The sequence below is a fragment of the Protopterus annectens genome, chromosome 11.part0, assembly GCF_019279795.1.
Source record: "Protopterus annectens isolate FY-2018-M chromosome 11.part0, PAN1.0, whole genome shotgun sequence".
Lineage (NCBI taxonomy): Eukaryota > Metazoa > Chordata > Ceratodontiformes > Protopteridae > Protopterus > Protopterus annectens.
This window is the reverse complement of record NC_056745.1, coordinates 287,490,915-287,518,601: the sequence shown is the minus strand read 5'-3', so window position 1 is coordinate 287,518,601 and position 27,687 is coordinate 287,490,915. Positions and strand designations below refer to the sequence as shown.

At 39.1% G+C, this 27,687-nt stretch overlaps 1 protein-coding gene across 7 annotated transcripts in view; it reads left to right on the top strand.

Moving 5' to 3' along the window:
* The window catches only part of ANO4 (anoctamin 4), a 1,520,875-nt gene that overhangs the window by 1,178,293 nt on the left and 314,895 nt on the right, over positions 1-27,687 (top strand). For all 7 annotated transcript variants that reach the window (XM_044087781.1, XM_044087780.1, XM_044087779.1 and 4 more), the window contains one exon: positions 3,876-3,987. In XM_044087781.1, coding sequence (XP_043943716.1) covers positions 3,876-3,987 — 112 coding nt within the window. The remainder of the gene's footprint in view (positions 1-3,875; positions 3,988-27,687) is intronic.

Below are 27,687 nucleotides of genomic sequence, written 5' to 3'. Positions count from 1 at the left end.
AATATCCTCCACTGTGATGCGGTAGTTACGGACCTTAGGGTTAGGCCTTGGGTTAAGGATAGTGGATAGCCCTACTAGAAATCCACTATCCTTAACCCATGCCCTAACCCCAAGGTCCCTAACCATTCGCTGAAGTGGCGTTCGCAAAAGTGTACTTTCGGTGAGGTGCACTTTCGCGTTAGTGGGCATCTACTACTACTGGATTTCAAAATAGTGTAATTTCGATCTCCGGTAGTAGACCCATACATATATATATATATATATATATATATATATATATATATATATATATACACACACACACACACACACACACACACACACACACACACACACACACACACACACACAGAGAGAGAGAGAGAAAAAGACATAATTTTAAGGGTCTTGGTCTAAAAAACTTGAACATTAAGAATATATATCAATATATCATGTCAAACAGATCATTTTAAGGGTCTTCATCTAAGAACACACTTGATGTTCAATTTCTTATATAATCCCAGGAGGCTAAGAAGCATCCAGATTTAGTTGCCATAAAATTCCTTTTAAGTGAAACATTCTATGTTGCCTTCAATATAACATAACCATTTTGGGGATGTAAAAAGAAAAAATTTTGAAATAAATACATGTCCTGGGGTGATCATACATAGGTTATAGCAAATATTAAGTAAAAATGTTATAATTAGTGCTATAGAGTAGGTTGCATATGTGGCACATCTACATTTTTCTTTGATTTGAAACTGTCCATTTGGGTACTTATGCAAGCAATAATGCCTGACAGTCTGTGTTAATGTGCAATTAGTACATGTCCAAGGTTGCAATGTCAGGCCTCTACACCCCTGGAAGGGCATTAATTGCACATTAACACATACCCTGGAGGGCATTATTGCACTTAGAGAATGAGCTCTCTGTAAAATTATGTTTTACTTACTTTTTGTAAGTACTAATATTATTTTTTTATATATTTTTGATGTAAAATAGTTCTTCTGCCTGATGTTTTAAACTTGCTGTATTATATGTTAATGGTGTTGGTGGAAGCATTTTGCATCAAAAATATATAAAAACGTATGTTGAGGTATGAGGTCAAGAGCATACCTTCCAACCTCTTAGGACAAGAAATCTGGACAAAGCTATAAATAATGGACAAAAAATAGGGACAATTTTTAAATATTGCTTTTAAAACATAGAAAGTTAACAGAATAAGAGGTTTTGCATTAGCATGCTTTTTCCTAAAGGAAATGAAGTCTGAAATTCAAATGCCTATCATTATTTTCTGACTTCAATTCTCAATGTTTGCCAGCAATTTACCAGAAAACCAACATTTTATGAGGATGAGGCAAAAATCTGGACATTCTGCAAAAAGCTGTACAGTTGAGAGGTATGTATGAGAGCTATGCAGACTTCTTAACTGCTGCTTCTGACAGGGATCACTCTCACTCTTCATTCTCTCTCTCTCTCTCTCTCTCTCTCACTCACACTCACCCAGTCTCTTCTGAGTTCATACACACATACACTCCCACTCGCAAGCACACACACACACACACACACACACACACACACACACACACACACACACACACACACACACACACACACACACACACACACACACACACACACACACACACAGCTGCTTAGCGAGTGTAAAATAATGCCTCACTCGATGTTACTGTTTACTCTGTGTCTCTCTCTCTCATACAAACATACACATTTTATTCTGCTTTCACACACACATACATATACACACAGTCTCTTCTGCTTTCATGCACACATTAACTCACACACACAGACAAAAACATAAACACACATGCATATACATACACACATACACTTTTTTCTGTTTATTTTTTTTACACTTGCTAAACAGCAAAAGTGCTGCTTAACAACTATAAAATCATGGCTCAGTCATTCTAATTTTCACTGACATTCACGGATAAACTCACACACACAAACATAAACACACACACATGCTCGCGTGTGCACTTTTTTAATTTTCTTTTTTTTTTTTACATTTTACACTCGCTAAACAGCAGAAGTGCTGCTTAGCAATCATAAAATAATGGTGGCCATTAAGTTTTTTCCTGTCTAAGGTTCATTGTAGCTTGATATGCTGCCATGAAGTGGCAGACTCATTTTTCAGATGGCCTTACTTCTACATTAACACCCCGCTGGAGAACATTCGTTCTCCAATCAGAGTGCTGCTGTACAGTTCACCCATTCTCTAATAATTATTCATTTTCACTATAGAATGCTCATCATGTTCTTTCTTCTTTTGATTTGAAAATGTGCTTCTATCTGGTCCATTTTCTTAGTGAAACATTTCCCTTCTGTTCCATGTATAGTACTGACATAAGTGATAAATATTTACAAGTCTGGGAATTCTAGACAGAAAGCTATGACAGCTGAGGTTCCACTGGAGGATTTGTATTTGTTTATAAATAAATATAAAGAAATAAATAGAAGGTGGGCTTATTTTATATTAACTTTTGTTTATATGTTTGTTGTGCTGCTGCATCTGCAAACCATTTAACAAAGCATTTGACAGGATTCCACCACCTGCAAAATTAATGTGCAAGTGCCGAACTGACAAATGGGTCCCAGTCTTGTGCATATATTAAAATAAGATACAGAGGCTAACATTGAAATGAATCTGCAAAAAAGTGTGGCAAGTTCTGCTGTACAGAGGATCATTGGATCATTTTTGGCGGCTATGAAAGTGACACTGCAGAAAGGCTAGAAGAAATGCATTTTTTTTTTGTCATGCAGAACTCTTTCATAGAGTCATAATGCAATGTGGCCCAGATAACATGAGAAGGCACTACGCAAGTTTGTAGAAATTGTCAACAATATGGCAGCTTTCATTTGCAGCAACAACATACATGACCCTGTGAAATAAAAACTCACAGAAAGACCACATTATAAAAAAATGAGACATTTACCATATTGAAAATTCATAAAAACCTTTGGAGTCACTATAATGAGATATTAAGGAATTTGTAGGGGATTGTCGGGTACATAAGCAATGTCACTGCAGGAAAAAAACAATAAGCTATTCATTCTTTATAAAGGCAGCCTTTAAGACCATGCCTGGAGTATTATACACATTTTATATAAACACCATCCCAATAATAATTGTTTTGTTCAACTATTAGACTTAAGAAATATGTGGGATTTTTTAGCCAAAAAATCTCATGACATTTTCCATTTTTCATGTTTTTTTTCCTCAAGATACAACTGCCCATATAGGGATAGGCAGTAACTCTAAACTCCTGTACTGGCAAATTGTCTGTATCAGTCTTATACAAAACTTTAGGTAACAAATATTTCTACACAGTTCAGCAGGCTTTCCCCCTCAGAAAGTTTTAAAATACATTTGGACTGAAGTTGCTTGGCTCCCTACCACAGACAGAAAATGCAAGTATGCAAGCATACATTATCCTGTCATAAAACAGAGTTAATATAGCATTCTGAGATAAGTAAGCTGCTTGAAATGATACTCAAGCTGTGATACAAAACATATTTTTTTTATTGGGAGCAACGTCCTCCAGAGCCTATAAGCAGAGAATGAACTGCAAAGGTTACTGCATCATGAGGAAAGGGAGTGACCCCCTCACAAGTGTGATTTCAATAACATATGCATTATCACAAAACCACAACTTGTCAGAGCACAATTTTCATCACCTTACAAGCAGCACTCTCCAACATTACAGCAAAGGTATCTATGGTTGCAGAAACTTGCAGCATCATTTTAATGTGTAAAAATTGCAGTCAACTGAAATCCAAGTGTCAGAATTGAAAGTTATGAATTTAAGACTGGATTAAGAGGAGAGGCACAAACAACTTTATAAAAATTAATATTTTTTTTCATCTAACAGAACAGCCTCGTACAGAATCAGAGTGGGAGAACAGCTTCACTTTAAAGATGTTTCTGTTCCAATTCGTTAATCTGAACAGTTCCACTTTTTACATTGCTTTTTTCCTTGGAAGGTAAGAATATGTTTTATATTAGTGAAAAATACTTTATATAGTATTAAATATCTATATCTCTATGTATATATGTACATATGTATGTATATATATTTCAGTAGAGAACTGCTTAAAAATTCCAACAGCTCGTTTTGCAACAAAGATATGTATTACAGTGGCATAGAGATGCTGTGGCAGGCAGAAATTGTATTGTGGTATTGACGATAATAGCTGGGGTTTCAGAACAACAATATGCACAGTGTATGGACAAGGCCAAGTTCATGTTCAGAGAAACAGATAATGCTTCTGAAGAAGAGATATGTTATACTTCAGCAAGAAGACAGCTGATGCTCAACACATATGTAGATGAGCTACATAGTGTGACTGGCAAAGCTACTACAATTATGAAATGCCTTCACTGTATACAAAAGCAGTGTAGGGAATTGTGTTATATTGCAGTAATTAGCTATTAGGTATGCTGTGCTGTAGTAGAAGTAGCATGTGGGATCCCCTCAGTGTTGCAGTATTAATGCCTCATAAATATACTATCCTCACTTCTGTGAACATTCAGTTTATAAAAAGTCTAATGCCAATAACATTAGAGATGACTGCAAAATTTACCAAACAAGAACCAAACTGTTAAGAAAAAAAAGTAATACAGAAAAGCTACATAGGCAAAAACAACAAAAAGGCAGGCAATCCACAGTCTTCACTGTATAATACTTTAAAGCTCATTTAAAGGTAGGAAATATGAAGATAGACACTTAATGGCATGAACATATTGTGACAGTTTTGCAATCATCCCCAGTTTTATGAATATTGGGCTTTTTATAATAGTTTTTTTTTTCAGAGAATGACCAAACTACCACTTATACTGTACTAATGAGCCCATAAAACACTATAAAACATGTCATGTCTACAAATAGAAGGGTTGGCTTTATTGGTCGGAATATATCAAAAAGAATTATGAAATGTAAAAGGTCAGTGGGCATTTTAGAAGCCATGGAAGTTAGACACCTGTATGCCTTAGGGGCATTTGTATATTTCCAATGGATGTCCTTCAGAGGAGGTTTAAGGTTTTAAACAGTGGATACACTAGTTTGCCTGGGTATTTTCATTGTTATATGTTTGTCTGTTTGATCTTTTTCTTTGTTGTAATCCTGCAAAATGAGCTATTTCATTTACTACAACTCCAGACCCCAGCTGTTACTTTATCCCCTGTTTGTATGCTTAAATTAATATTTCCAATTGGTTTCAGTTTTGTAATTAGATAAATTGCCAGGAAAACTTATTTATCCATTTTTCTTATTTCAGTAATGGAATGAGGATTATGTTCATATTTGTTAGTTTTATAGTTATTAATTTTTCCAGTTTAATTGTATTGAATTTCATTTCTGAGGTTTGTCTTAGGTGGAATTTATTTTTTTTTGGGGGGGGAGTTGCATTTTATAACTATTTTGTCTTTTTAATAGATGAGGGCAGGTTTTTTTCTTAACTGGTGATACTGATGGAATACTGAAACTGCATAATGACAAGGGGTGAATGGTGATAAATATATGTATTTTTTTCTTATAACACCTTTATTAAATTGCCACTTAAGGCATAAACACACATGCATTAATACCACAAATTCCATTTACTTTTATGTCATTTACTCCTTCCCTTTTCTAAAGTTCCCACCTCTAGTTCTTTCATCTCCTTTACAACATTAAGTACTTCAATTACAGTTGGTTTAGATTTTGATTTCCATTGTTTAGAAATTGCTTTTTTTGGAATTCAATAGCATTAAACTTAGTAAGGCCTTACTATGTATAGGCAAGTTAGATCCCATGTCCCAGCTCAAAAGAATTTATTTCTTTACTACAGCCATTTTCTCGATCATCATTTCAGACAGAGTATTTCATAGGGAATTTTTTAAAATCTGCCAACTCGTTTCTCTCCCAAAAAAATATGTTCCCAGTTATAGGAAAAATTCTCGAATGTATACTTGCAGTATAAAAGTAACTCTCCAAACACTTCCAAGTAAAAATCCTCAGCCTTATGGACTTTATCTTATACTTGAGAGCTGTATGGATGTTCCCATATTGTTCATTTGTAAATAGCCTTTCTAGGCTCTTATACCAATCTTTTCTAACCCCCTCTTATTCTTATCATGCAATATTTTATATTACAGAGTTTGTCTGACTTTCTGTGTGTGCATTTTTAGCAGCCCACTGCAGACCGCGTGCCTTCTCCCCCCTCCTGTTAGCCCTATCTTAGAATATTTTTTTGATTCATCCCTGCTGCTCACTATCTCTCTCCACCTCTAGGTGGCAACATTTGCCTATGCAACTCCGCCAGTCACTCTTTATATACCCAATAGGCTTAATCCTCACACTAGAACCAGCTGTGATCTAATATCCACACCTGGTAATATCTCCTCCCTCCTTAGTCAGCCTCCCTCAGTAAGAGCTGAATAAAATACCTTGCCTGAAAAGTAAAACAAGAAAGAATCATATAATCTAGTACAAACCTCCTTTCTTTAGTTATTTCAACTGCTTCTTGCTGTTACTTTTTTCTGCTGCACTCTCCTCTTTTGCTCTTCCTGCTCCATTCGCCCTGCGGGCTCACTCCACTCCTCTACCCTGCCCCCAATTCCCACACACCCCCAGTACTCTTACCCTTATTCATCACTTGCCCCCCCCTTTTAGTCCTATTACCCAATTACTACACCCCTTTCAACTCCTCCCACCAAAATCCCTCCTTCCCACACTCTTTCACTAATACTCCACCTACTCACCCATACTCTCCTCCACTCTCTCTTAATTCCTAGAAAACCTCAATCCCATTATAAACCCTCTCTGATAATCAGCCTTTCTCTCCCCTTCAAATCTACACTTATCTCTTTCTCTCATCTGACATGACCTCCTTAAATCACCACACTTTCCAGGTCCAGTGTCTCTTTTTTCTCTTTCTAATTCCCTTATGCTATGCTAGTTCATATTCCTCCCTTACTTGTCCATTACTACCCACAGAAGTAACCTCCATACAATTCCATCCTCATCCTCACTATTACTCACATTTCCACTCTATCTCCCCCTTTCTCATTCAGCCCAACTCTCTCCATCTATTCCACCCTAAATTCTTCCTCTTCCCCTGCAAAGCTAAGATACTGTCACCTAATCTAATCTCAAAACTCCCTAAACACATTCCTAGCAAACCAAAATGTCTAAAAGACATTTCCTTCAACAACATAATCCAAGCCGGTGATATCCATCCCAACCCCGGTCCTACTCAATGTAATAACACCAACCCCTCTACTTCTTCCACCCACATTAATCACCTAAAGATCATTACTATCAATGCACAGAGTCTTTGTAACAAAGCTCACCACTTCCATCCTTGGCTAAACCACAACCAACCTGACATCCTAGCCATAGCTGAAACCTGCCTCAAACCCTTCATCTCCGACTCAGAGATCCTGCCCCAAGGATACAATATTCACAGAAACGACCGACTAGGAAAAAAAGGTGGTGGCACTGCCCCATTCTGCTCTAACATTCTCACCTTAATTCCCCTCCAAATTCCAATCCCACAATTCCAAAACACCGAACTAACTGCTGGACTACTTAAGCTAAACAAGCAGAAAAATATTTGCTTCATTGCCCTCTATATTTCTCCTGGTAATAATAGCTCAGCTCTCGAGGAGATTCTCTTATGGGCATCCACAAAAATGAACTACGAAACTTATATCTTAGGAGACGTAAATATCGACTGGAACCAAATAATTAGCCCCTCTCCATCCCCATCCATCAGTCTCTACAACTTTACTCAAATAATCCACTCTATCACTCGACCTAATAAAACAAACCCCCCTGGTTCCACTTTAGATTGGATCCTAGTCTCAAATCCTAACAAAATAACCAACTCAGGCACAATTCCAGATACCATTAGTGACCACCTCCCAGCCTTCATCCATCCCTCCACTAGCTCTTCCCCATACCAACATCAATACATTCACACTCGTAACCTCACCAACTTTAACCCCACCACTTTCTCAAACTTAATCAAACAAATGAACTGGAAAACTCTAAAGACCCTTCCCCTTGACAAAGCCATAGACTACTTTAACTCTATCTTCCTTGACACTCTAAACTCTCTAGCCACCTTAAGATATAAAAGAATAAAAACTAACACAGCTCCATGGCTTTCCAAACAAACAAAACAGACTATGTACCAAAGAGACAAACTTTGGAAGCTCTACCAAAATAATAAACTACCCACTACCCTGCTTTAATATAAACAGCTCTGCAACCTAGTAAAACAGCTAATCACCAAAGACAAAAAATCCTACTATATCAAGCTCCAGTCCAATAACAATAAAAACCCAAAGCAATTCTGGAATTCTATAAACTCTCTCCTCCATCCAGGCACAAAGGATAATCCCTGTCCTGACCCAAGCAAATCCAACCCGGGACTAGGCACGGAATTCAATTAATTGTTCATAGAAAGCATCTCTGCCCTTACCAAATATTTTCCTAACAATAACCCAACTGCCCCTCACTCTCAGCCTACAAACTCTCCTAACAACCCTCCTCTTCTTTTGACCTTAAACCCGTCTCCACAAACTTTATAAAAAAATTGCTTTCAAACTCAAAACATGCATTAATGCTCCTGACAATATTTACCCTTCTACCTAAAATATGCTGCAGATGGTATTGCTCTCCCATTCAGCATCATTATAAACAGATCCATAAATGAATCCTACATCCCCAAACATTGGTGCTCACCTTATATCATCCCTCTCCATAAAGGACACAAAAATACCAGTGTCTCTAACTTCCGCCCCATTGCTCTGCTCTCCCCAATTTTTAAAATCCTTGAAAAATGCATTCACTACCAACTTATGCCATTCCTAACCCAAAACAATCTTCTCACACCCACCCAGCATGGTTTCTGCCCAGCCCACAGCACCATAGCCGCCCTTCACTCTTTCCTTGAAACTGTCAATCAAGCCTGAGACTCTGGACACCTAGTTTCTACTGTTTTACGAGATCTGTCTAAGGCATTTGACACTGTTTCCCACAACCACTTACTCAACCATTTCTCAAACCTTCACCTCTCAACAAAAACTCTATCCTCGTTCTTTAGTTATCTATCAGACAGATCGCAGGCAGTCAAATGGAAGAACTCCATTTCTTCCTTCTTACCTACCCCAGCAGGCGTACCACAGGGATCCATCCTCGGGCCCATGCTTTTCAACATTTTCATCAATAACTGCTATTCCAGATGCAAAAATCATTCAATATGCCAACAATTCTACCTTAGTCTGCTCTGCTACTAACTTCTCTGAACTGCTGACAAAAACTCAAACTGCATTCTCCACAACAGAAAACTGTATGCACCAAAACCACCTCTCTCTCAATGCAAATAAATCTAAAATCCTACTATCCCCCCCCCCCCAAGACCTACTTCAGTAACAAAAATTAATTCAAAGTCCTTAGCCAATCCAACTCACCCATAGAAGTGGTACCTTCTGCTAAACTCCTAGGCATAACTGTTGATGAACACCTCAAGTTCGACACCCACATTCAACAAAACATTAATAAAACCCACCAAAAGCTAGGTATATTGTATAGGAACAATCGCTTTCTCTCTAATTCCACTAGGCATACTCTGGCCACTACATATCTTCTTCCTTCCTTATATGGTGCTCCTCTCCTAACCAACCTGTCCGCCTCTACGACCTCCAAACTAGAAAACTGCTACAATAAAATCTCTAAATTTGCCACCAATTCCAAACATTCCACCCATCATTGCCTCACCATTCAATCCTTGAATTGGCTAGACATTTCTAACCACCTGGACTACCTGCAACTATCCACAGCTCATAGACTTATATTTCATCCCACAAAATGCCCTGCTCTAGCTAATATCCTTCCCCTTATATTCCTAAAAGAACACTTAGATCTGAGCACCAGAATCTAATTGCTATCCACAAACCTAAGCGCCCTGCTGGCCAACTGCTCCTCTCTTATGCTCTAGGCAAAAAATGGAATTCCCTTCCCTCCACACTAAGAACCACATCTAACTCTGACAACTTCAAAAGCCAACTTTTCAAACACTTGTCCACTAAATGGAAATGCACCTGCCTCCACCCTACTTAATCCTTGCTATCTCTATGCCCTAGGGGTCCTTTCCCCTGGTACACAGCTCTCTAAATCTCCCACAGTCTCATACCTATAACCCTTTACAAGCTCTCTTTAACTTCTTTAGTTTCACTATCTTTAACCAACTTAGAATTCCTAGAGCTATGCTCGCATGTCTAAACCTGTAATTAATGTAAATATTGAGAATAATTTTCTACTTTCTACTTTAATTATGTATATAAAGCAAGCATAATCTGATTCCTCAATAGATGTAATTTAACTGACAATCACTCTCAACACTCATGTTCCCTTGCATCAAAAGTAACTGAATCACCCTTAACTTCTCTCTTAACAGATTCTGCCAACTATGCTTGTTGTAAATTCGCATTTGTGTTTCTCAATACAATGTTATCTTGTATACTCCTGCATGTTATTGTAACTGAACTTGTACAATGCTTTCTTTCTTGTTGCTTTTCTCCCCGGGCCTCCACTGAAAACGGGTCATGTTGACCCAGTGGACTTCCCCAGTAACCAAACTGGAAATAAATAAATAATAAATAAATAAATGTCCTACTGAATATTTATTTTTCAGCAGCAGCTTCTCTTCTAGACTCCATTAAACATTCTACCAGAGCCGGTCTGTCACTTAGCACTTCCTTATCCCTATTTCTTTGCTTATACTTTGATATGAAACAAGGATGCTAACCAATAAAAGGAATAAACAGTACTTCTGAAAAGTACTTTTGGCTGCCTTATTCCTCCAGAAGAGGGATCTTGTTTACCTAGATAGACACCTCAGCTTGAAATCAGTATGATTACTTATCCTAATCTAGATTTTTGTCTTCTTCCTGAAATCCAGAACACTGGAGAACAAGTAGGATCGTTGAATCTGCTCACCTGGTAGTCTCCAAGACTTTTATAGACTATAGTCCAGACTACTCTTTGGCCTCATCCTACACTATTACCTTACCTTCTCTAATTATTTGCTTCTGGTACTCTACACCAGGAAATTCCAGTCCCCTCTTACCTGCTTTCTATACCTCTACTTGCAGTTAGCCCTATTAACAAAATCTCCTTTCTTCATTCTCATGTTTGCTTACTTCTTAGAATACTTTCTACACCTTTATAAATATATTATATATTATTGTTTTTATTCTCCTTAAGAATCTGCATCCAAAATTCTATTCTCCCCTTATTTTTTTGAACTTCTCCTCTGTTTCATAGGATCATAGGTTTATAATAATATAATATAAGAACTACCAAGGTCTTTGCAAGCCTAGCCGTGCAACCCAACGAGTTTTTCTCCCAGAGTTCATTGGACACCTATATGGTGGGGTATGTAAATAAAGATGGAGCTAAAGGTTATCTGGGTGGGGTACATTACCTGGGGGTCAATTTCCTTAATGTCTACCTCTGTCCATCAGAGACACGGGGGCCAGACTCGGGGTTAATTTGATGGGGAGCTTATTCCATAGTGCGGGGATCTATGTAGACACATATTGGTCCCTCCAGCAGGTTCTATTTATGTCACAGACAAAGTTCAGGTCCTTGGATCTACTGTTTCTAGTGCTGTTTGTCTTGTGGATCCACAAGAGATCCATCAGATATGGATATGAAGATGAGTTATATTCTAGGCATAGATCATCTCTTAATAACCTGTAGCAGACAGAGTACAGAGATGGGACCTTAAAGTGATCTGTGTACAGAGATAGGATGTTAAGGTAATCTGTGTAGGACAGGGTATTCATACCCTGGATTCTCCTAGTGAGGAACCTTTGAGACCATTCCAACTATTGCAAGTGCGTGTTTAGGTGCATGTCAAAGGGAGCATTGTACTCAATGATAGGTCTGATAAGCGCTAAGTAGAATGGCATTATTCCTTCCTTGGATCTGGGTGCCATACCCTTGCTTATGAGTTGAGTGACATAGAATGATTTTCTTACTGATATGGCTACGTGTTGGTTGAACACCACGTTATTGTCTACGTATGTTCCCAAATCCCAAACTATCAGGTCAGCTGTTAGGGGTGTTTTTTTGATGAAGTAATTAACAATGTTAATAAAATAACAGAGGAAAGTACCATGAACTGCTTGAATGAAATTCAACAGAAATATCCTTAAAATCCAAAGATTTAATGCAGCGAAAAAACAGACAAAACAAAAAGACTGCAGTAAGTGAGCGCTTTCACGTTTGAATCAACGCTTCTTCAGACTTTAACACAGCAGTCAGAAATGCATCTCTTTAAATATAGGAAATGACATCACTTTAACAAATTACAAGACAAGAATACATAATTAATTAATCATGTGTAATGGAAAAAATTCAATCAAGAAATGCATATCAAAATACTATTAAAAATGTATGCATATAATATACTAGAAAAATCACTATAAAACTTCATAATGATGCATCTATAAAAATCTATATAAGTATGCAAAATAAAAATATATGAACAACGAAACTAAAACTGGGTAATGCAAATTTATGAGCATATCAAAAAATACTACTAGTGTCTCAATGGTCTGCTATTTAAAAACGGTTTAAGAGTAACCCTATCATTAAGCCCATATTTATGGGCTTGTAATTTTAAAATCCATTTGCCTTCCCTCTCCTCGGTAAAGTTCTTAATGTCACCCAATCTACCACTTCTCATGATCAATTCCAATACCCTAAATTTAAAAGTATGTGAAGACCCATGTTCTACCACATGCCTCGCTAAGGCATTGGTAGTATTATGTTTCTCAATGGCATATATATGCTCCCTTATGCGCTCTCGTAGAGACCTGTTGGTCTTACCTACATAAAATTGCTTACAAAGCTGACATTCAGCAACATATATAGCATTGGTAGATCTACAATCAGCATAATTTCCAAAACTATATGTGCGTCCAGTAGCTGGGTGTATAAAGTAACTAGAATCAGTTATGTATTTACATTGATTACAGGAACGACATGGAAAAGTCCCATGTCTGTCAGATTGTTTATGGCTCTCATGCACCCTGTCATAACATAGGAGCCTGTTAAGCGACTGCATGTTCCTATATGCTATGCGTGGTCTATCATCTATCAACTTCTTGATTTTTTCATCCATTAGTAATAGTTTCCAATTGTTGTTAAGAACCCTAGTTACATAACTATTTCTATTGGTAAATGGTATTGTTATCCTATTAATAGGGACATTGACACAGTCCCTATTATTTGATGAATGAACATTTGATCGTCTCATCACTGGAGCTCCAGAACCTGTTCTGTGTCGGTCCCCTTCAAACACATCATTAGTGACATCAAATATATTATAACCTCTAGATGTAAAATCCTTGGTTAATTGTGTTTTGTGATGGTCATATACTGTATCATTGGTAGTCAATCTGGATACTCTCATTACTTGATTCTTTACTATGTTTTTATGAACATGCTGAGGATGCATACTATTTCGATGCAAAAGATTATTTTTCCAACAAGGTTTCCTAAATAGTTCTGTTTCAAAGCCATTGGGATCCTTGGTCACTTTAACATCTAAGAAGTCAATAACACTGGCAGAATGGGAGCATTCAAAGCAAAGGAAATCAGTGGTACTATTCAAATAATTGAGACACTAGTAGTATTTTTTGATATGCTCATAAATTTGCATTACCTAGTTTTAATTTCATTGTTCATATATTTTTATTTTGCATACTTATATAGATTTTTACAGATGCATTATTATGAAGTTTTATAGTGATTTTTCTAGTATATTATATGCATACATTTTTAATAGTATTTTGATATGCATTTCTTGATTGAATTTTTTCCATTACACATGATTAATTAATTATGTATTCTAGTCTTGTAATTTGTTAAAGTGATGTCATTTCCTATATTTAAAGAGATGCATTTCTGACTGCTGTGTTAAAGTCTGAAGAAGCGTTGATTCAAACGTGAAAGCGCTCACTTACTGCAGTCTTTTTGTTTTGTCTGTTTTTTTGCTGTATTAAATCTTTGGATTTTAAGGATATTTCTGTTGAATTTCATTCAAGCAGTTCATGGTACTTTCCTCTGTTATTTTATTAACATTGTTCATTGCATTTGCTGAACAGAGGTTGTTTTGCCCAGCAGATATTGGTCTTTATTTTCTCTACTTTGATGAAGTAATTAGCTTGGGTAGACAATTTCACAAAATGCACTATAATCCATTTCTTTGCATTGACTTTTAATCCATGATTTTCACACCAGTCATTTGTTTGTGTCAGACCATCATGTAAGATATTGGTGTCATGGGGAGAATCTATGAGAGCTCCCTATTTACAGTCATCTGACAAGCTTGTTGAGCCAAAGGCCTTTAACATAAGCTTAGACTTTTGAGACGTAGATGCCAAACAAGAGCAGGCCCAACATGGAGCCCTAGGATACTCAGCTGGTGACCGGTCTCTTGATGGGGTTGATCTCACCAATCCTGACTTCTTGGATCCTATCTGTGAGCCAGCTGGCAATCTAGCAAGTTATGTAGGGATTTATGCCTAGTTCTGAGAGTTTTTCAACAATACCTCAGTGATGAATTGTATCAAACACTTTGGCCAGGTGAAAGTAGATGATATGCACAGTTTTTCCCTCATCTATACCCATGGTGACCCTCTTCAAGAAGTCTATCAACTTAAGTAGACTATACCATCCCTTAACAAAGCCAAACTTTCAAAGGATGGTCTGCACCTTTTCCCTCTAGGCTTTTGAATACTGGCTAAAATTTTATCCATCCCCCACATTTCCTGTTTTAGGCAATGCCAGAGTGACAGACCTACCAACATAGCAATGAACTAAAGCAACTCATGGTCCCTTTTATTTTTGATTTATAACCTTCTGCTTGCATTATGTATATGGTCATTAACTGTGTAGCTGTAAAGCATCTATTCAAAATCAGGGAATCTTAAGCCACCTTGTTCTATGAGATGGATCAAATTATCCTACTTAATTCTTGCCATCTTCCCCACCAAAATAAATTCCTTCAACACTTTATTAATTATCATCCACAATTTCTCTCTGGTTGAAAAAATATACCTGATTTGTACATAAAATTAAAGAGACTACAAAGATTTTCACTGTTTGTATCTTACTGCCTAGTACCCTGCTGGATTCCTTTGTTCAAACACAGCCTTTTAGAGAAGAACACTTCCCACTTTAATTCCTGCCTCCAACCCTTCCTGCATCCTGTGTTTCTATATATTGAGTTTCAGGAATTTGGGTTTTCGAGATTTTGAATTTTCAGGCTTTTGGTTTCAGGATTTTGATTTTCAGGCTTATAGTGTTTCAGGCTTCTGATAGGGAACGATATATATATATATATATATATATATATATATATATATATATATATATATATATATATATATGGGTCTACTTTCTTTAAACAAAATTATCTTTAACCAAATTTTACTTACCCAATCCCATTTCTATAAAACTGCATTCCACTGAATGCACAGACTGCTGAAATCCTTTCCCTGTGAAAGGAACCACCTGGCCATCATGGGAATAAACCTAAACATAGCAAAAGTAAACCAACCAAAGTGGAGGGCTTCACCCCCCCAACACACCTCCATGCGAGGGCTTCACCTCCCACCCCACTTAAATATACCAACTGTAAGATCATACTACACCGAAGACAGGGCAAAGTTCACCATGGTGGCCAAGTAGTTCCTTTCACAGAGAAAGGATTTTGGCAGTCCGTGCATTTGGTGGAATGCAGCTTCGTAGAAATGGGATCGGGTAAGTAAAATTTGGTTAAAGGTAATTTGCTCTGCTTGTTTTCTAAATATTTTTGTTTGGTTGAGCAGCCTTTAGCAATCGTGAGTTTATATATTTTTACACCTTTCTAAACTTGTGAATATTATCCAGATATGCATTTATTTTCACTTTAGCTCTATGCAGTTGCTCCTTTTCTTGTTCTGTCTGATTTTCCTTATTCTGCAATACTTTAACCTTTGTCAACCCCCTAAATAAGTCCTATTATTTATTTCCTATGTCTCTTTCTCTTTTATTTCTACCCTATTTTTAAACTCCATTTTCACTTTAACTCACTCACTACCTTTCCTTCTGTAAAAATGTTTATCTTCCATAATACTTCTCAAATAATTTCCACTACCAAGTCTTTAAATGTCTCTACGTTTAGCAAATAAGTAGGAAACCACCAGTGTCTCGATATATATCAGTAACAAGCATTCCTCTAAGTTGGTAAAATAAGCTGACTCCATGGAGTTCCTAGACATGCCGATTACCATAGACAAAATCCCATACCATTTATTAGCCAGCTATATGTCATCCTCCATGTCCTAAGAAGCTCACAATACCTACTTGGACCTACTGGAGGCACTGACATTCCATCCTAACACCTTACTCATGGAAACTTTAATTACCCCTCTATAGACAGGGAATCTTCAAGGGCCTCGAATATAAAGACACAGTGATTCCTGGACTTCATAAATACAAATGCCTTTGACCAGAGAGTGAATATACCCAATAGAGGCACCAGTATACTGGGCCTCATACTCACAAATATGTGAGAGTGCTGCACCCCCACCCCACCCCCCCAGTAAGGTCCAGGTATAAAACTGTCTTCGTGAAAGTCAAAATCAGCTCCATAATCAAAGTAAAGCCAGCAACAGTTAGGAACTATTCCAGTGTTGACTAACTTTATTAAGTGATGGTTTGTCAAAACTGAATGCCCATCCAAGACCTGTGAACACTGCAGTTGATGTTGAATTGTTCTCAGAAGCTCTTTACAAACACGTCAATGGTTGCATAGAGGCTGCTGTACCTACCAGAAATAAGCTCAGAACTATCCCCAGAAACAAGCTACCCTGGTAACATCCAAAATTAAACAGAATATACAACAAAAGAAAAAAAACATAAAGCAAAAATCAGGAAGGGTAATTCCCATAAAGATAAAAACTCTCATCAAAATAAATAGAAAACTAAGAGAGCTAATTACGATATTGTCTGAGGTGAAAGATAACCATAAGGCCTTTTTCAGCTTTGTCAGAAACCTCAAGGACAGCACAGAGTAATATGCTAAAATGGTGGTTTGGTTAATGGTGCCACATTCACCAGTCCTGACAATATAGCAATCCTGTTAGCAGACAAATTCACATCCAACTTTATCCTCTTCTGACTCACGACCATCTCCCAAGAAACATTCTTGAATTTATCCTTTCCAAAGTATAAATAGGGACCATGTACTGGCTGCACACACTAAAGCCAATAGCACAGCCTCAGTGAGCCCCAATAACATTCCAAGATGTCACCTGAATAGTCTAAAATATGACCCCTGATGTCACTATTTAACTATAGTCTTAAAACAGGCTTTGTACCAGAAAATGTAGGACTGTGGTGGGCATCTCCTTTCATAATGGAGGACCTTCAACAGATCTTGGAAACTACAGGCCCATTAGTCTGGCAAGTCTTGTTTGCAAACCAATGGAAATAATTTTCATATAAATTATCATCAAGGACATAGGAGACCTACAGAGATGTATCCATCCCAGTTTGGCTTTGTCAAAGGAAGGTCATGCTTACTGAACCAGGTGAACTTCTTTGAAAAGGTCACTAAGGCAATTGATGAGGGGAAAGTGCTGCATACTGCCTACTTAGATCTGGCTAAAGGATTTAATACACTACCCCACCTAGGCATTGTCAACAAACTTATGTGACTAGGCATAAATCCCTTTATAACATGCTGGATAGCTAGTTGGCTCACAGGTGAGACCCAAGAGATTAGTATCAGTGAGGCCACATCCACAAAGAGGCCAGTCACTAGTGGAGTCCCTTAGGACTCTGTGCTCAGCCCACTCCTCTTTGGCATCTACTTCTTGGTGGTCAAAGCCAATGTCAAAGGCCTCTGGTTGACCAAGTTCACAAATAATTGCAAACTGTGAGCAGTCAATGAATTCCCACAAAATGAGAACACCCTTTAGGAAGGTCTAACATAGACAAATGTTTGATGCCAAAGCCATGGATTAAAATTCAATATCAAGAAATGCATTATAGTACCTTTTGAGAGGATGGCCAACTCAGGTAACTACGTCATCAATAAAATACCCCTAAAAGTTCATTTATTAGCCAGGGATCTGGAAATCTATGTAGATAGTTAACTAGCCTTTGGCCAACATGTGTTCAAGGTAGAAAAAAAATCCTTCTTTGTTGCTTAAGTTATAAGTAAGGGCATAACATCTATGTCCAAAGAGCTCATCGCACCATTGTACCCAGCATTCATCAGATCCATCATAAGAGTATAATGCCCCCTTAAATGTGTTTCCTGACCAGGCACATCCAGCAACTGTAATGTCCACAAAGGTTCCTTATAAAAATAATATAGGGAGTAAACATGTTAAGCACCTTAAAGCCCTGTTTCTTTACTTGGTATCATACAGGCTTCTGAGAAGTGATCTTTGTCTGGTATACAGGCCATCCCTGGACCCTATTTTTATAAACATTTTGCAAATCTGCAAAACAAACAGAATCAGAACTACTAGATAAAAAGACCAGAATTTTGCTTGCAATAAGAAATAGAACGTGTTGGAGATATGTTTCTCACAGAATTCCCATTCTCTGGAACAGGCTTCCCGTCCATGTGAAATAGAGTTCCTCCCTAACCCTATTTAAGTGCAACTTGGACCAATGGATGGGTAATCAGAAATTCACCCAAATCTGACGCCATTGTCTCTGATGGACATTGTAGGCAGAAAGTAAATCACCCCTATATAAATCAAATCTGTGGGTAACATTTAGGTTGCACAGCTAGGCTTATAAGGGCCTTAGTGGTCGTCCCCTAGTATACACCTATGAACCTAAGGAAGAGTTATTGGATGTGTGAATCAAAGCATTCAATTAAGTACACACCCTTCTGTGAAATATAACATATATAATCTATCCTAGTCATTATACATTGAGAATAATATGTGACTTCTGTCTGATTTCCTGTGGCACTGAAATGTCTTAACATTTGTGTCTATCACTGCATTATGAAACATTCTCACTTTTGCAATATTGGTACCCTGCTCATGCACTACAACCTTTTTGTCTCTTCCAGAATTAGGCTCAACAGAAACTAAAATGCTAATTTTTTTTGTTTGTTTTTTTTTTGCATTTTAATTCTACCCTTTCAAAGACTCAAACCTTAGCATTTTTACACCATTGTTTATTAATGACTGTGACCATCCCTTTGCAGATGGTAATATTCTTTTGCTTTATCAGACCTATATCCATGCTCCGAAATTAACATATTGTGTTTGTTAATATCTCTAGATTTAGCTTTTCTGGTATAACATTTCTGAAATAATGTTCAAATTAAATCATCAGATGTAAATATATAGAAACACATTATAGCTTGCCTGATGTTTCAACAACAGCATTTTTGGGCCTCTCTTGGTGATGCAGTCATAACTGTTATGACTTTTTTGTAACACTTATGTATTCTTGAGACCCTATATTCAGTACTTGCTAATGTTTTCTTTCATAACATCTTAAAACTGAGATGCTTTACCATCCCTGTGATTATTTAAATAAATAAATAAATATTTATTTTTCTGACCTGATTTTGATCGAAGAAGCTGGGAGGTATAGTACCAATTGTACATATCAGGAAGATAAATTTTAAGTTATGTGTATGTGTGCACTTATTTTCTGGTACTGTAAGACTTTTAAACTTTTAATTTAGCTTTCTTTGCATGTTGCCATTCTGCTAGTGCCTTTTTCCAAAGTTCTGTCCCATAGGTAAAGTTACCCAAGAACAGATCAACCTTAAGAATACCCATTTAATATCGCCTGCATGTTAATGTTAATTTGACATTCTCTGTTGTTTCAGCATTAATAACATTTGTAATATATATTTTAAAAGCTCTAGATGATTTGGTGACATTGACTAATGTCATCAAAAATGGGCATGTGTATTTGCTAGTGATAAGTGGGCTGAGGACCCACCCCATACAAACAGTAGGAGGGATCTATGTGCCTCTATTAGCCAGTGTGTGCTGTCCATATAGCCCAGCTGTTCTGGGTCAGTAAGCTACTGGTTGGGTAGTGTCCATTTGCCCAACTTGAATTACCTGGAATAGCTCTGTTAAGTGAAAGCTGTATGTAAAATCAATCAGTTTCTATACTAAATAAAGGTTTGCTGACATTATGCAGCTTAGAAATGGATGACATGGTAGTAAACAGGAGGCTGGACTTCATGTGTATCCAGGAGACATGATGGAAGGTCAGTGCAGTAAGGCTTGGGATCCTGAGTCTGCTACTGGGGGGAGGGGCACACTAGAAATTCTTTGTGAGCTGTGGTGAGGGAGACGCTTCGGAAGACAGTGAGGGTTGCCATTAGAATTAGAGATAGACTCATAACAGTTAGAATTAGAGATTGAATCATGAAAGTCAGACTCCAGTGTAAAGATAGGCTAGCATTCATAATCTCAGCCTATTCCCCACATCAGGGTTGTGGTAGAAGGGAAAAGAGTGCATGCAGGCGGTAATTGTAGGACCTACTTGTTAAAACAGGACAACATGAGTTGGTGTTGATAATGCAGGACCTGAATGTCCACATTGGGACAGACAGAACTGAATATGAGGACTGCCTAGGTTCACATGGGTGGGACAACAGGAGTAAAGAAGGAGAAGCCATTCTAGACTTCTTTCTGGCAAATGGATTGATAATTGCCAACACGTGGTTTGGCAAGAGAGACAGTCATAAGATCACATATAGGAGTGGCCAATATTCAACTCAGGTGAATTTCCTCCTAATGAGGACAGGGCACTAAGGTAGAATAAGACATTGCAAAGTCATCTCCAGCGAAACAGTTAGCCCACAACCTAAACTACTGGTAGGCACAATCAGCTGCAAGAAGTGGTCAGAGAAGGCTCTAAGATCAACAACACTAGACTGAAAATGCGGGAATTGACTGGAACAAAAGCACAACACTTCAAAGAAATACTCAGGGATGTAATTCCTCAGGAAGAAGAGGGTAAATGCAGAATAAAAGAAGACTGGCAGCTTCTCAAAACAGGGTGTGTCAGGACTATAGAACAGATAAGCAGCTTGATTTGGGCTGTCTTTCAATAGTTCAAAGGCCAGGAATGAACAGTAACATTAGTGCAGACTATGTACTAGGACCCAATGCCACAAGTGAAAACAGTATTACAACTCACTAAGGTGTTCCCAGTGGGAGTGGGTGTGCAGCAGGGCTCTGAGACCACTGATATTCATAGTGGTAATGGACTACATTAGCAAACAGATCAGAGGGGACAGATCAACAAAGCTGCTTTCTGCAGACGATGTGACATTACAAGCAGAGTCTGAGCAGGAACTTCAGCAAATGATAGGCAAATGGAATTCAAAAATTAAGGCATACAGGATGAAACAGAGTACAGACAAGACAGTTGTCAGGCAGCAAATGTTGGAAATCAGAAGAAGCTGAAAATTACAGTAGAACAGAAAATAGAAGAACAGGTTAACAGCTTCAAGTGCATGGGAGTGGTGGTTCTGAAAAAGAAGAAGAAAAGTCTGAATGAAGAGGTCAAAGCTAGAATCAGCAAACATGGCACAGAGTATTAGGGGTAGTATGTGCCAGAAGAATGTTAAAGAAGCTGAAAAGTAAGGTATACAAATCAGTGGTGTAACCAGTAAAACTGCATGGCTTAGAAAAATGGCTAGTGAAGGCAGAACATCATTCAGCTGTGATTTTGGAGTTTCATTTCCTCCTTGTAGTGCAACAGCAGCTATTGGCTGGAGCTGTACGCATATACACAGAGCAAACAAGAGACCAAGACAAACATTGGAGCATAACTTAACTTTTGTACAAACTGAACTTTTTTTTTAACAGCAAAGCAAACCAAACAGGAGAGATGGTGCTTTTCTTTTCTTTCATAGCATTATATTGCTTAGTGACTGTGAATGGAGTGCAGCAGCACGGAGAACCACATGCCCCTTTAAGAGCACTGTAGGTAGATTGTATGACTGAATGACATTCTCCTTACAGGTAGATTTTATTAGGAGAGATAGAGATGCATGTGTGTGTGTTTGTGTGTGTGTGTGTGTAAAATGCCCCATTTACTGGGCACTGTCTGAGTTCCTGTGCCTTAGCTACAGGTAACAGGAGTTTAATCCCCACCCCAACTGCCAGACCACTATTAAAAATGTCTTTATCTTTGGTTTCTTTGGTAAATCATTAGAATTACAGTTAGTTATTAGACTTTCACTGTTTTGTCATTCAAAAAATATATGTTGATGAAATACCTGTTGTTCCGTCAACTTTTTAAGTGATTTAGAGAAATCTGCACTTATCTGTCTCAAGTTTTGCAGAACATCACTGATTTCATCTCCTATTTTTGCCCTGTCCTTGAGCCATTCACATAATCCCACAGTGCTTTGGTACAACTATAGACTTTGGCCAGTCTCCTCAATGGACCTCTGGACTGCAAGCCTAGTGACTACCTATAACCACAGCACTTATGGTATGATGGAAGGAAACTGATTGCATTAAGCAGGAGCATCATCATATGAGCCATGTTCTTTGGATGTGATACTTAGTTTCCCTAATGTTCACAGTCCCCCAGATTCACAAATGGCTATTTTCCATGCAGTAACATTGTAGGAGCTCCTGCACAGAAAATGGCCGCCGAGCGATCCAGGAAATTGCCGTTTTCACGTGCATGAGCGGCCCTACACTATTCCTGCATGGAAAGCTATGTGGGATGCAAGTCACCTCATTTGCTGGTAAAAAACATGCAAATGAGGTGATTTTTGTGATCCATGAAGCTGGCCAGACTCCATGCAGGAACAGTGTCAGAGCAGACATGTATTCAGTTAGTAACTGAATACATTTCCGCATCTGAGCAAACGGAGGCAGGACAGCTCATGGAAAGCATGTATTACAGTCAAACACACATGCCAATGGGCAAATATAAGGCCATTGGCATTAATAAATGTTTATATTTTTATAAAATTAAACTTTTTTTGGGCCGATCACGGCCTCTTAAGCTCAAGGCAGCAGTGCGCAAATGGGATCGTGCCGAAAAAAAAAAAAAAGAGAAAAGTCAATTTTAAGATAAGTCTGCATTTTGCCATTATAGTCAATGGCATGCAGAATGTAAGCAATATGATGGAGCCCTGGTTGTCAAGGGGAAAGGGTCCATCTAAGTGCAGTAACTAAGGATGTACACATTGGGGTATGCAAATGAGAGGAGTTATAATGAATCTCGGATTTCCTCAAAGTGTAAACTTGCACCTAACTGTGTAGGTGCAGCAATACAACAGTGCAAGTATAAGAGCTGAATGACTTCATAAGGGTGTGTGTCATGCTTGCTATAAGCACTGGAGCTCTGTGACCCGTGTTTGCCCTTAGCTAAGCACAGCTAAGGAAGGGGGTGTGTCTGAGGCTATAATGTCTTATTTCATGAAATGCAGAGCGTGTTCATGTCCAGGGAGGGCCATTTCTACTTAAAGGAGCTTACATTATCTAAAAGGGTGTGCGTGGCTCGCAGCAGGCCCAAAACAAAAAAAAAAAAAAACAAAGGAAATAACAGAACTGTATACATTTGAGCACCTGGTATGTGCAGCGTGCCTTGGGGCTTAAATAGGGAGGAAGTGGGAAGGGGAAACAGCAGTAGGAAGGCAATCAAGGAGAACTAGCATAGCTGGCAGGTGGAATGTATCAGAATCAGACAGTTATATATACAGCAGCCCAGCACACTAATATAAAGTATGCAAACACCCTGCAGACTGTTTTTTCCCACAAATTCTACACCACCAGTGTACACAGATGGGGGATTTTTAACTGGCAAAAATAACTAAATCTAATGTTAGAGGCTGCTGCTGCTTTACTCCATCAATATGTGCTAGAGACTGAGGGTGTTGAGGAGGAGAATGCTGACAACTGATCCACAATGAGGAGGAGGAGTAGAGTGTACAGACCCAGGGTAACCTACCAGGGCCTACATGAGCTGGAGATAGTAGAGCGCTATAGGGTGGACAGGAACATTCTACAACAAATCGTTGAGCTGTGCCAGCCACGCCATACACACAGAACTAATAGAGGGGAACCCATCCCAGTGGATACCAAGGTATGTCTAGGCATAAGAATACTAGCCACAGGTACCTTCCAAAGACCAACTGGGGATATCATGGAGGGTCTCACAGGCATCAGCATCCAGGGTACTCCACCAGTTCCTGGATGCCATGACACAACATGCCAATGAGCACATATATTTCCCCACTGCCCGTGAGGTGCTGACCATGTGTATGTGTCTTTTCCACAGTATAGCAAAATACCCTGAAGTAGTCGGTGCTATAGACTGCACACACATCCACATCAAAGCATCACCCGGTAAGTGGGGCAGGGTCTACATAAACCGCAAGGGCTTCCCCTCCATCAACTGCCAGGTCATATGCGATGCCCAGGGCATTATCATGAATGTGTGTGCTGGTAGCCCTGGAAGCTATCATGACTCCCACATCTGGCATTGCTCACAGCTGTATCAGGTGTTTTCCAGGGGGGACATCCCCTATGTCCATCTAGTGGGGGATGCTGGCTATGCACTGGTGCCCATCAGAAATGCACATACACCCGAACAAGAACACCATAATGAGGCACACGCACAAACCGGGATCATTGTAGAGCGTGTGTTTGGGATGCTCAAGTCACGGTTCCACTGCCTTGACATATCCGTTGGAGCCCTGCAGTATTCTCCAGCTAAATGTACAAAAATGTTCATAGTATGTGCCATGCTACACAATATGATCCTGTGGAAACACAGCCCCCCACCATTGCCAGGGCCAGCACGGGCACAGACAGACTCGGAGGAACATCCTGAGCCTGCCCCTGTAGGCAGAAGGAGGCGTGCACAGTATGCCCAGGCCTTGGCAAAGAGGCAATGCATATCACATACATTGACACTGTAGGGTCCCAGGGACTGATACCTCTCTCTGACTCACACAGACAGTAAAAGGGATGCCAAACATGACACTACCTGAGACCATGTACAGGGAGTGTACTATGTGCATTCAACATAGTCAGCCCTCCACCACTGTCCTCAATACTGGCCCAGCAACAAGGTAAGTCACTCTTCCTATCAATTACTGAATGGAGTAGTATGTTCTCATATTTGTATGTATGATATGGATGCAAGCATGCAAGGGAATTGGGTGGCTGAATGAGAAAACAGCAGACAGCTATATGGGACAGCAGGAAATTCATAACAAATACTGGTGTCAACATACTAGGCAGCACTACACAAGGTGTCAACCCCCACTGCAGTACATGTGATGCCCAAAGAGCTGCAGGTGTCAATAGGTCACACACATAGATGTCAGTGAGGGTCACATATCCACCACCAGCCTCACCCAGCAGGACAGGTGTAGATGACCATGAGGAAAGGCTGGGCTAAGGCTCCCAAATTATGGCAATGGTGAACAGCCCCCTACCAGACCTACACAGACATACTACAATAGGTCTGCCAGTTGCATTCCAGTTCTGAAGGGTAAGAAGTCTAAAACTGAAATATATGCTATTAAGATCTAATATATGTATTCTACTGATGTGCCTCCTGTCTGCATGATAAGTTACAATACAATGTGAAATGGAAGCAAACAGAGTAACTGAAATACCAGTACAGTCTTTTCAAATGTTAAAGTCTGCAGATGTGCAACCCCCCCCCCCCACAATCCCACAGATGGCCTGCAGTACTCTCAAATGGCCTACAGTCCTCTGGCAAAAGCCCATTCTACACCCATATGTATGGAATGTCAGGGGGTCCCAACCTACAACCGAACAGTAAACAGAAAACAAATGCAAGGCCATGTTGACAAATGCCAGTAGCATGCCTCCCCATCTCCTACTGCAAGAGCTGTGGATCAGGCCATAAATACTATTTGGATAAAGGCCCAGCTATAGGGATACCTCTGTGATATTGCTTACATAATGTTAGGTGGAGGAGAGAATAACGGGGGAGGGGGGGGTGGGTGTAGAAGCATGGATATCATGGAGTGTGTGAAGTCTGAAACTCTAATATCCACCCATACTACTTCTGACTGCAAACCCATGAATGAATAGCCACAAAACTGCTTATAAACCACAATGTGAAGGTAAACTGACCAGATATATCAGATATATGAGTCCTGCCTCTGGATAACCTGGGTGTATCTGTATAGCTGAGAGGTATGGCCCGAGCAGGATATGGCCATTCCTTGAAGTTGAGAAAAGCACAAGGAGAGTAACCCCAGCCAGCACACTAACAAGGTGCTGCACTATTTACACAGAACCAGCAGTCTATTGTCTGTAGCTACCCCTCCACAATGGCAGGTGTGTGCCAGAATGTGTAGTCTATATGCCTCAGACTATTGGTCTCAGCAGCAGTCATCTCGTATTTCACGGTAAATAACTGTGAGAAAGAATGATAACTGTCAGTAGTCAATGACATGACACATCACAGTGTAAAACAGTACATATGTCAGAATATCTATGCCACAACCAAACATGTCACACAAGCAGCGCAGATAGGAATAGTTACAGTATCCCCTGTATGTTAAGCCATTGTGTCTCCATATTGGCAAGCTATCTACAGATATCCTGCAGAAACAGTTTGATAGGTGTAGCTGTAGCACACAAATGCCTGAACTGGAGTCCAACCCTCCCTGGAATGGATGCACACACTCAATATAGAAGGTCATACTGGGCATGGTCTTACACTTAGAGAACTGAAGCCCATGTCTCACAACACAGTGGACTACAGTTATTGATTATTCACAGCTGTCTGTGCACACACCAAATTGTACACCACTGACACACACACATTGGATAGGAATACACACACATATCTAAGGTAAACACATTATAATATGTCACACATATGCACACACAGACATGGGGAAGAGAAAGACAGACAGTGACAGAGAGAACACCGTTATGAGACCTGTCCCATCCACTACACATTCCATTGGTCTATATCACGTGATGTGCCGATGTCATTCACTGTAGAAATACCTTTAGTTAGCCCTCAGCCCTATAGTGTTATTGGTGCTTCTGATAACTGTGTAACACTGCAGTACAAATAGGTATCCATGTAGAAGTTGTGATCTCAGTCCTGTCAAATATGACGTTGTGTGTGATTGTGTGTATTTCTAGATGAGTGTGGTTGAGGCCATTCGCACTCACTAAATCTCTTGTACCCCTCCTTTGGCACCGCTGCTGATGTTACTCACCTTCAAAGATACCTTTGGACAGCTCTCTCACATATAAGCTCTGTGGCACTTGTGATAACTGTGTAATACTATAGTGTAGCAAACTAGTTGAGTAGGAGTTCCAATCCTGATCCTGGCAACTGTATAAATGTGAGTGTTTGTGTGAGAGAGTGTGTGTATCCTTGTAGAAACCTGATTTTGTGGTCATTCACACTTACAACACTTCCCTTACCCCTCCTTTACCACTGCTGCTGATGTCACTCACCTTCAAAGATACCTTGGCACAGCCCTCCAACATGTAAGCTCCATGGTGTGTGCGATAAATGTGGAACAATGTAGTAGCAATAACTACATCGGTATAGGTTTGAATCCCATCCGTGGCAAGTGTCTGTGTGTGTACATATG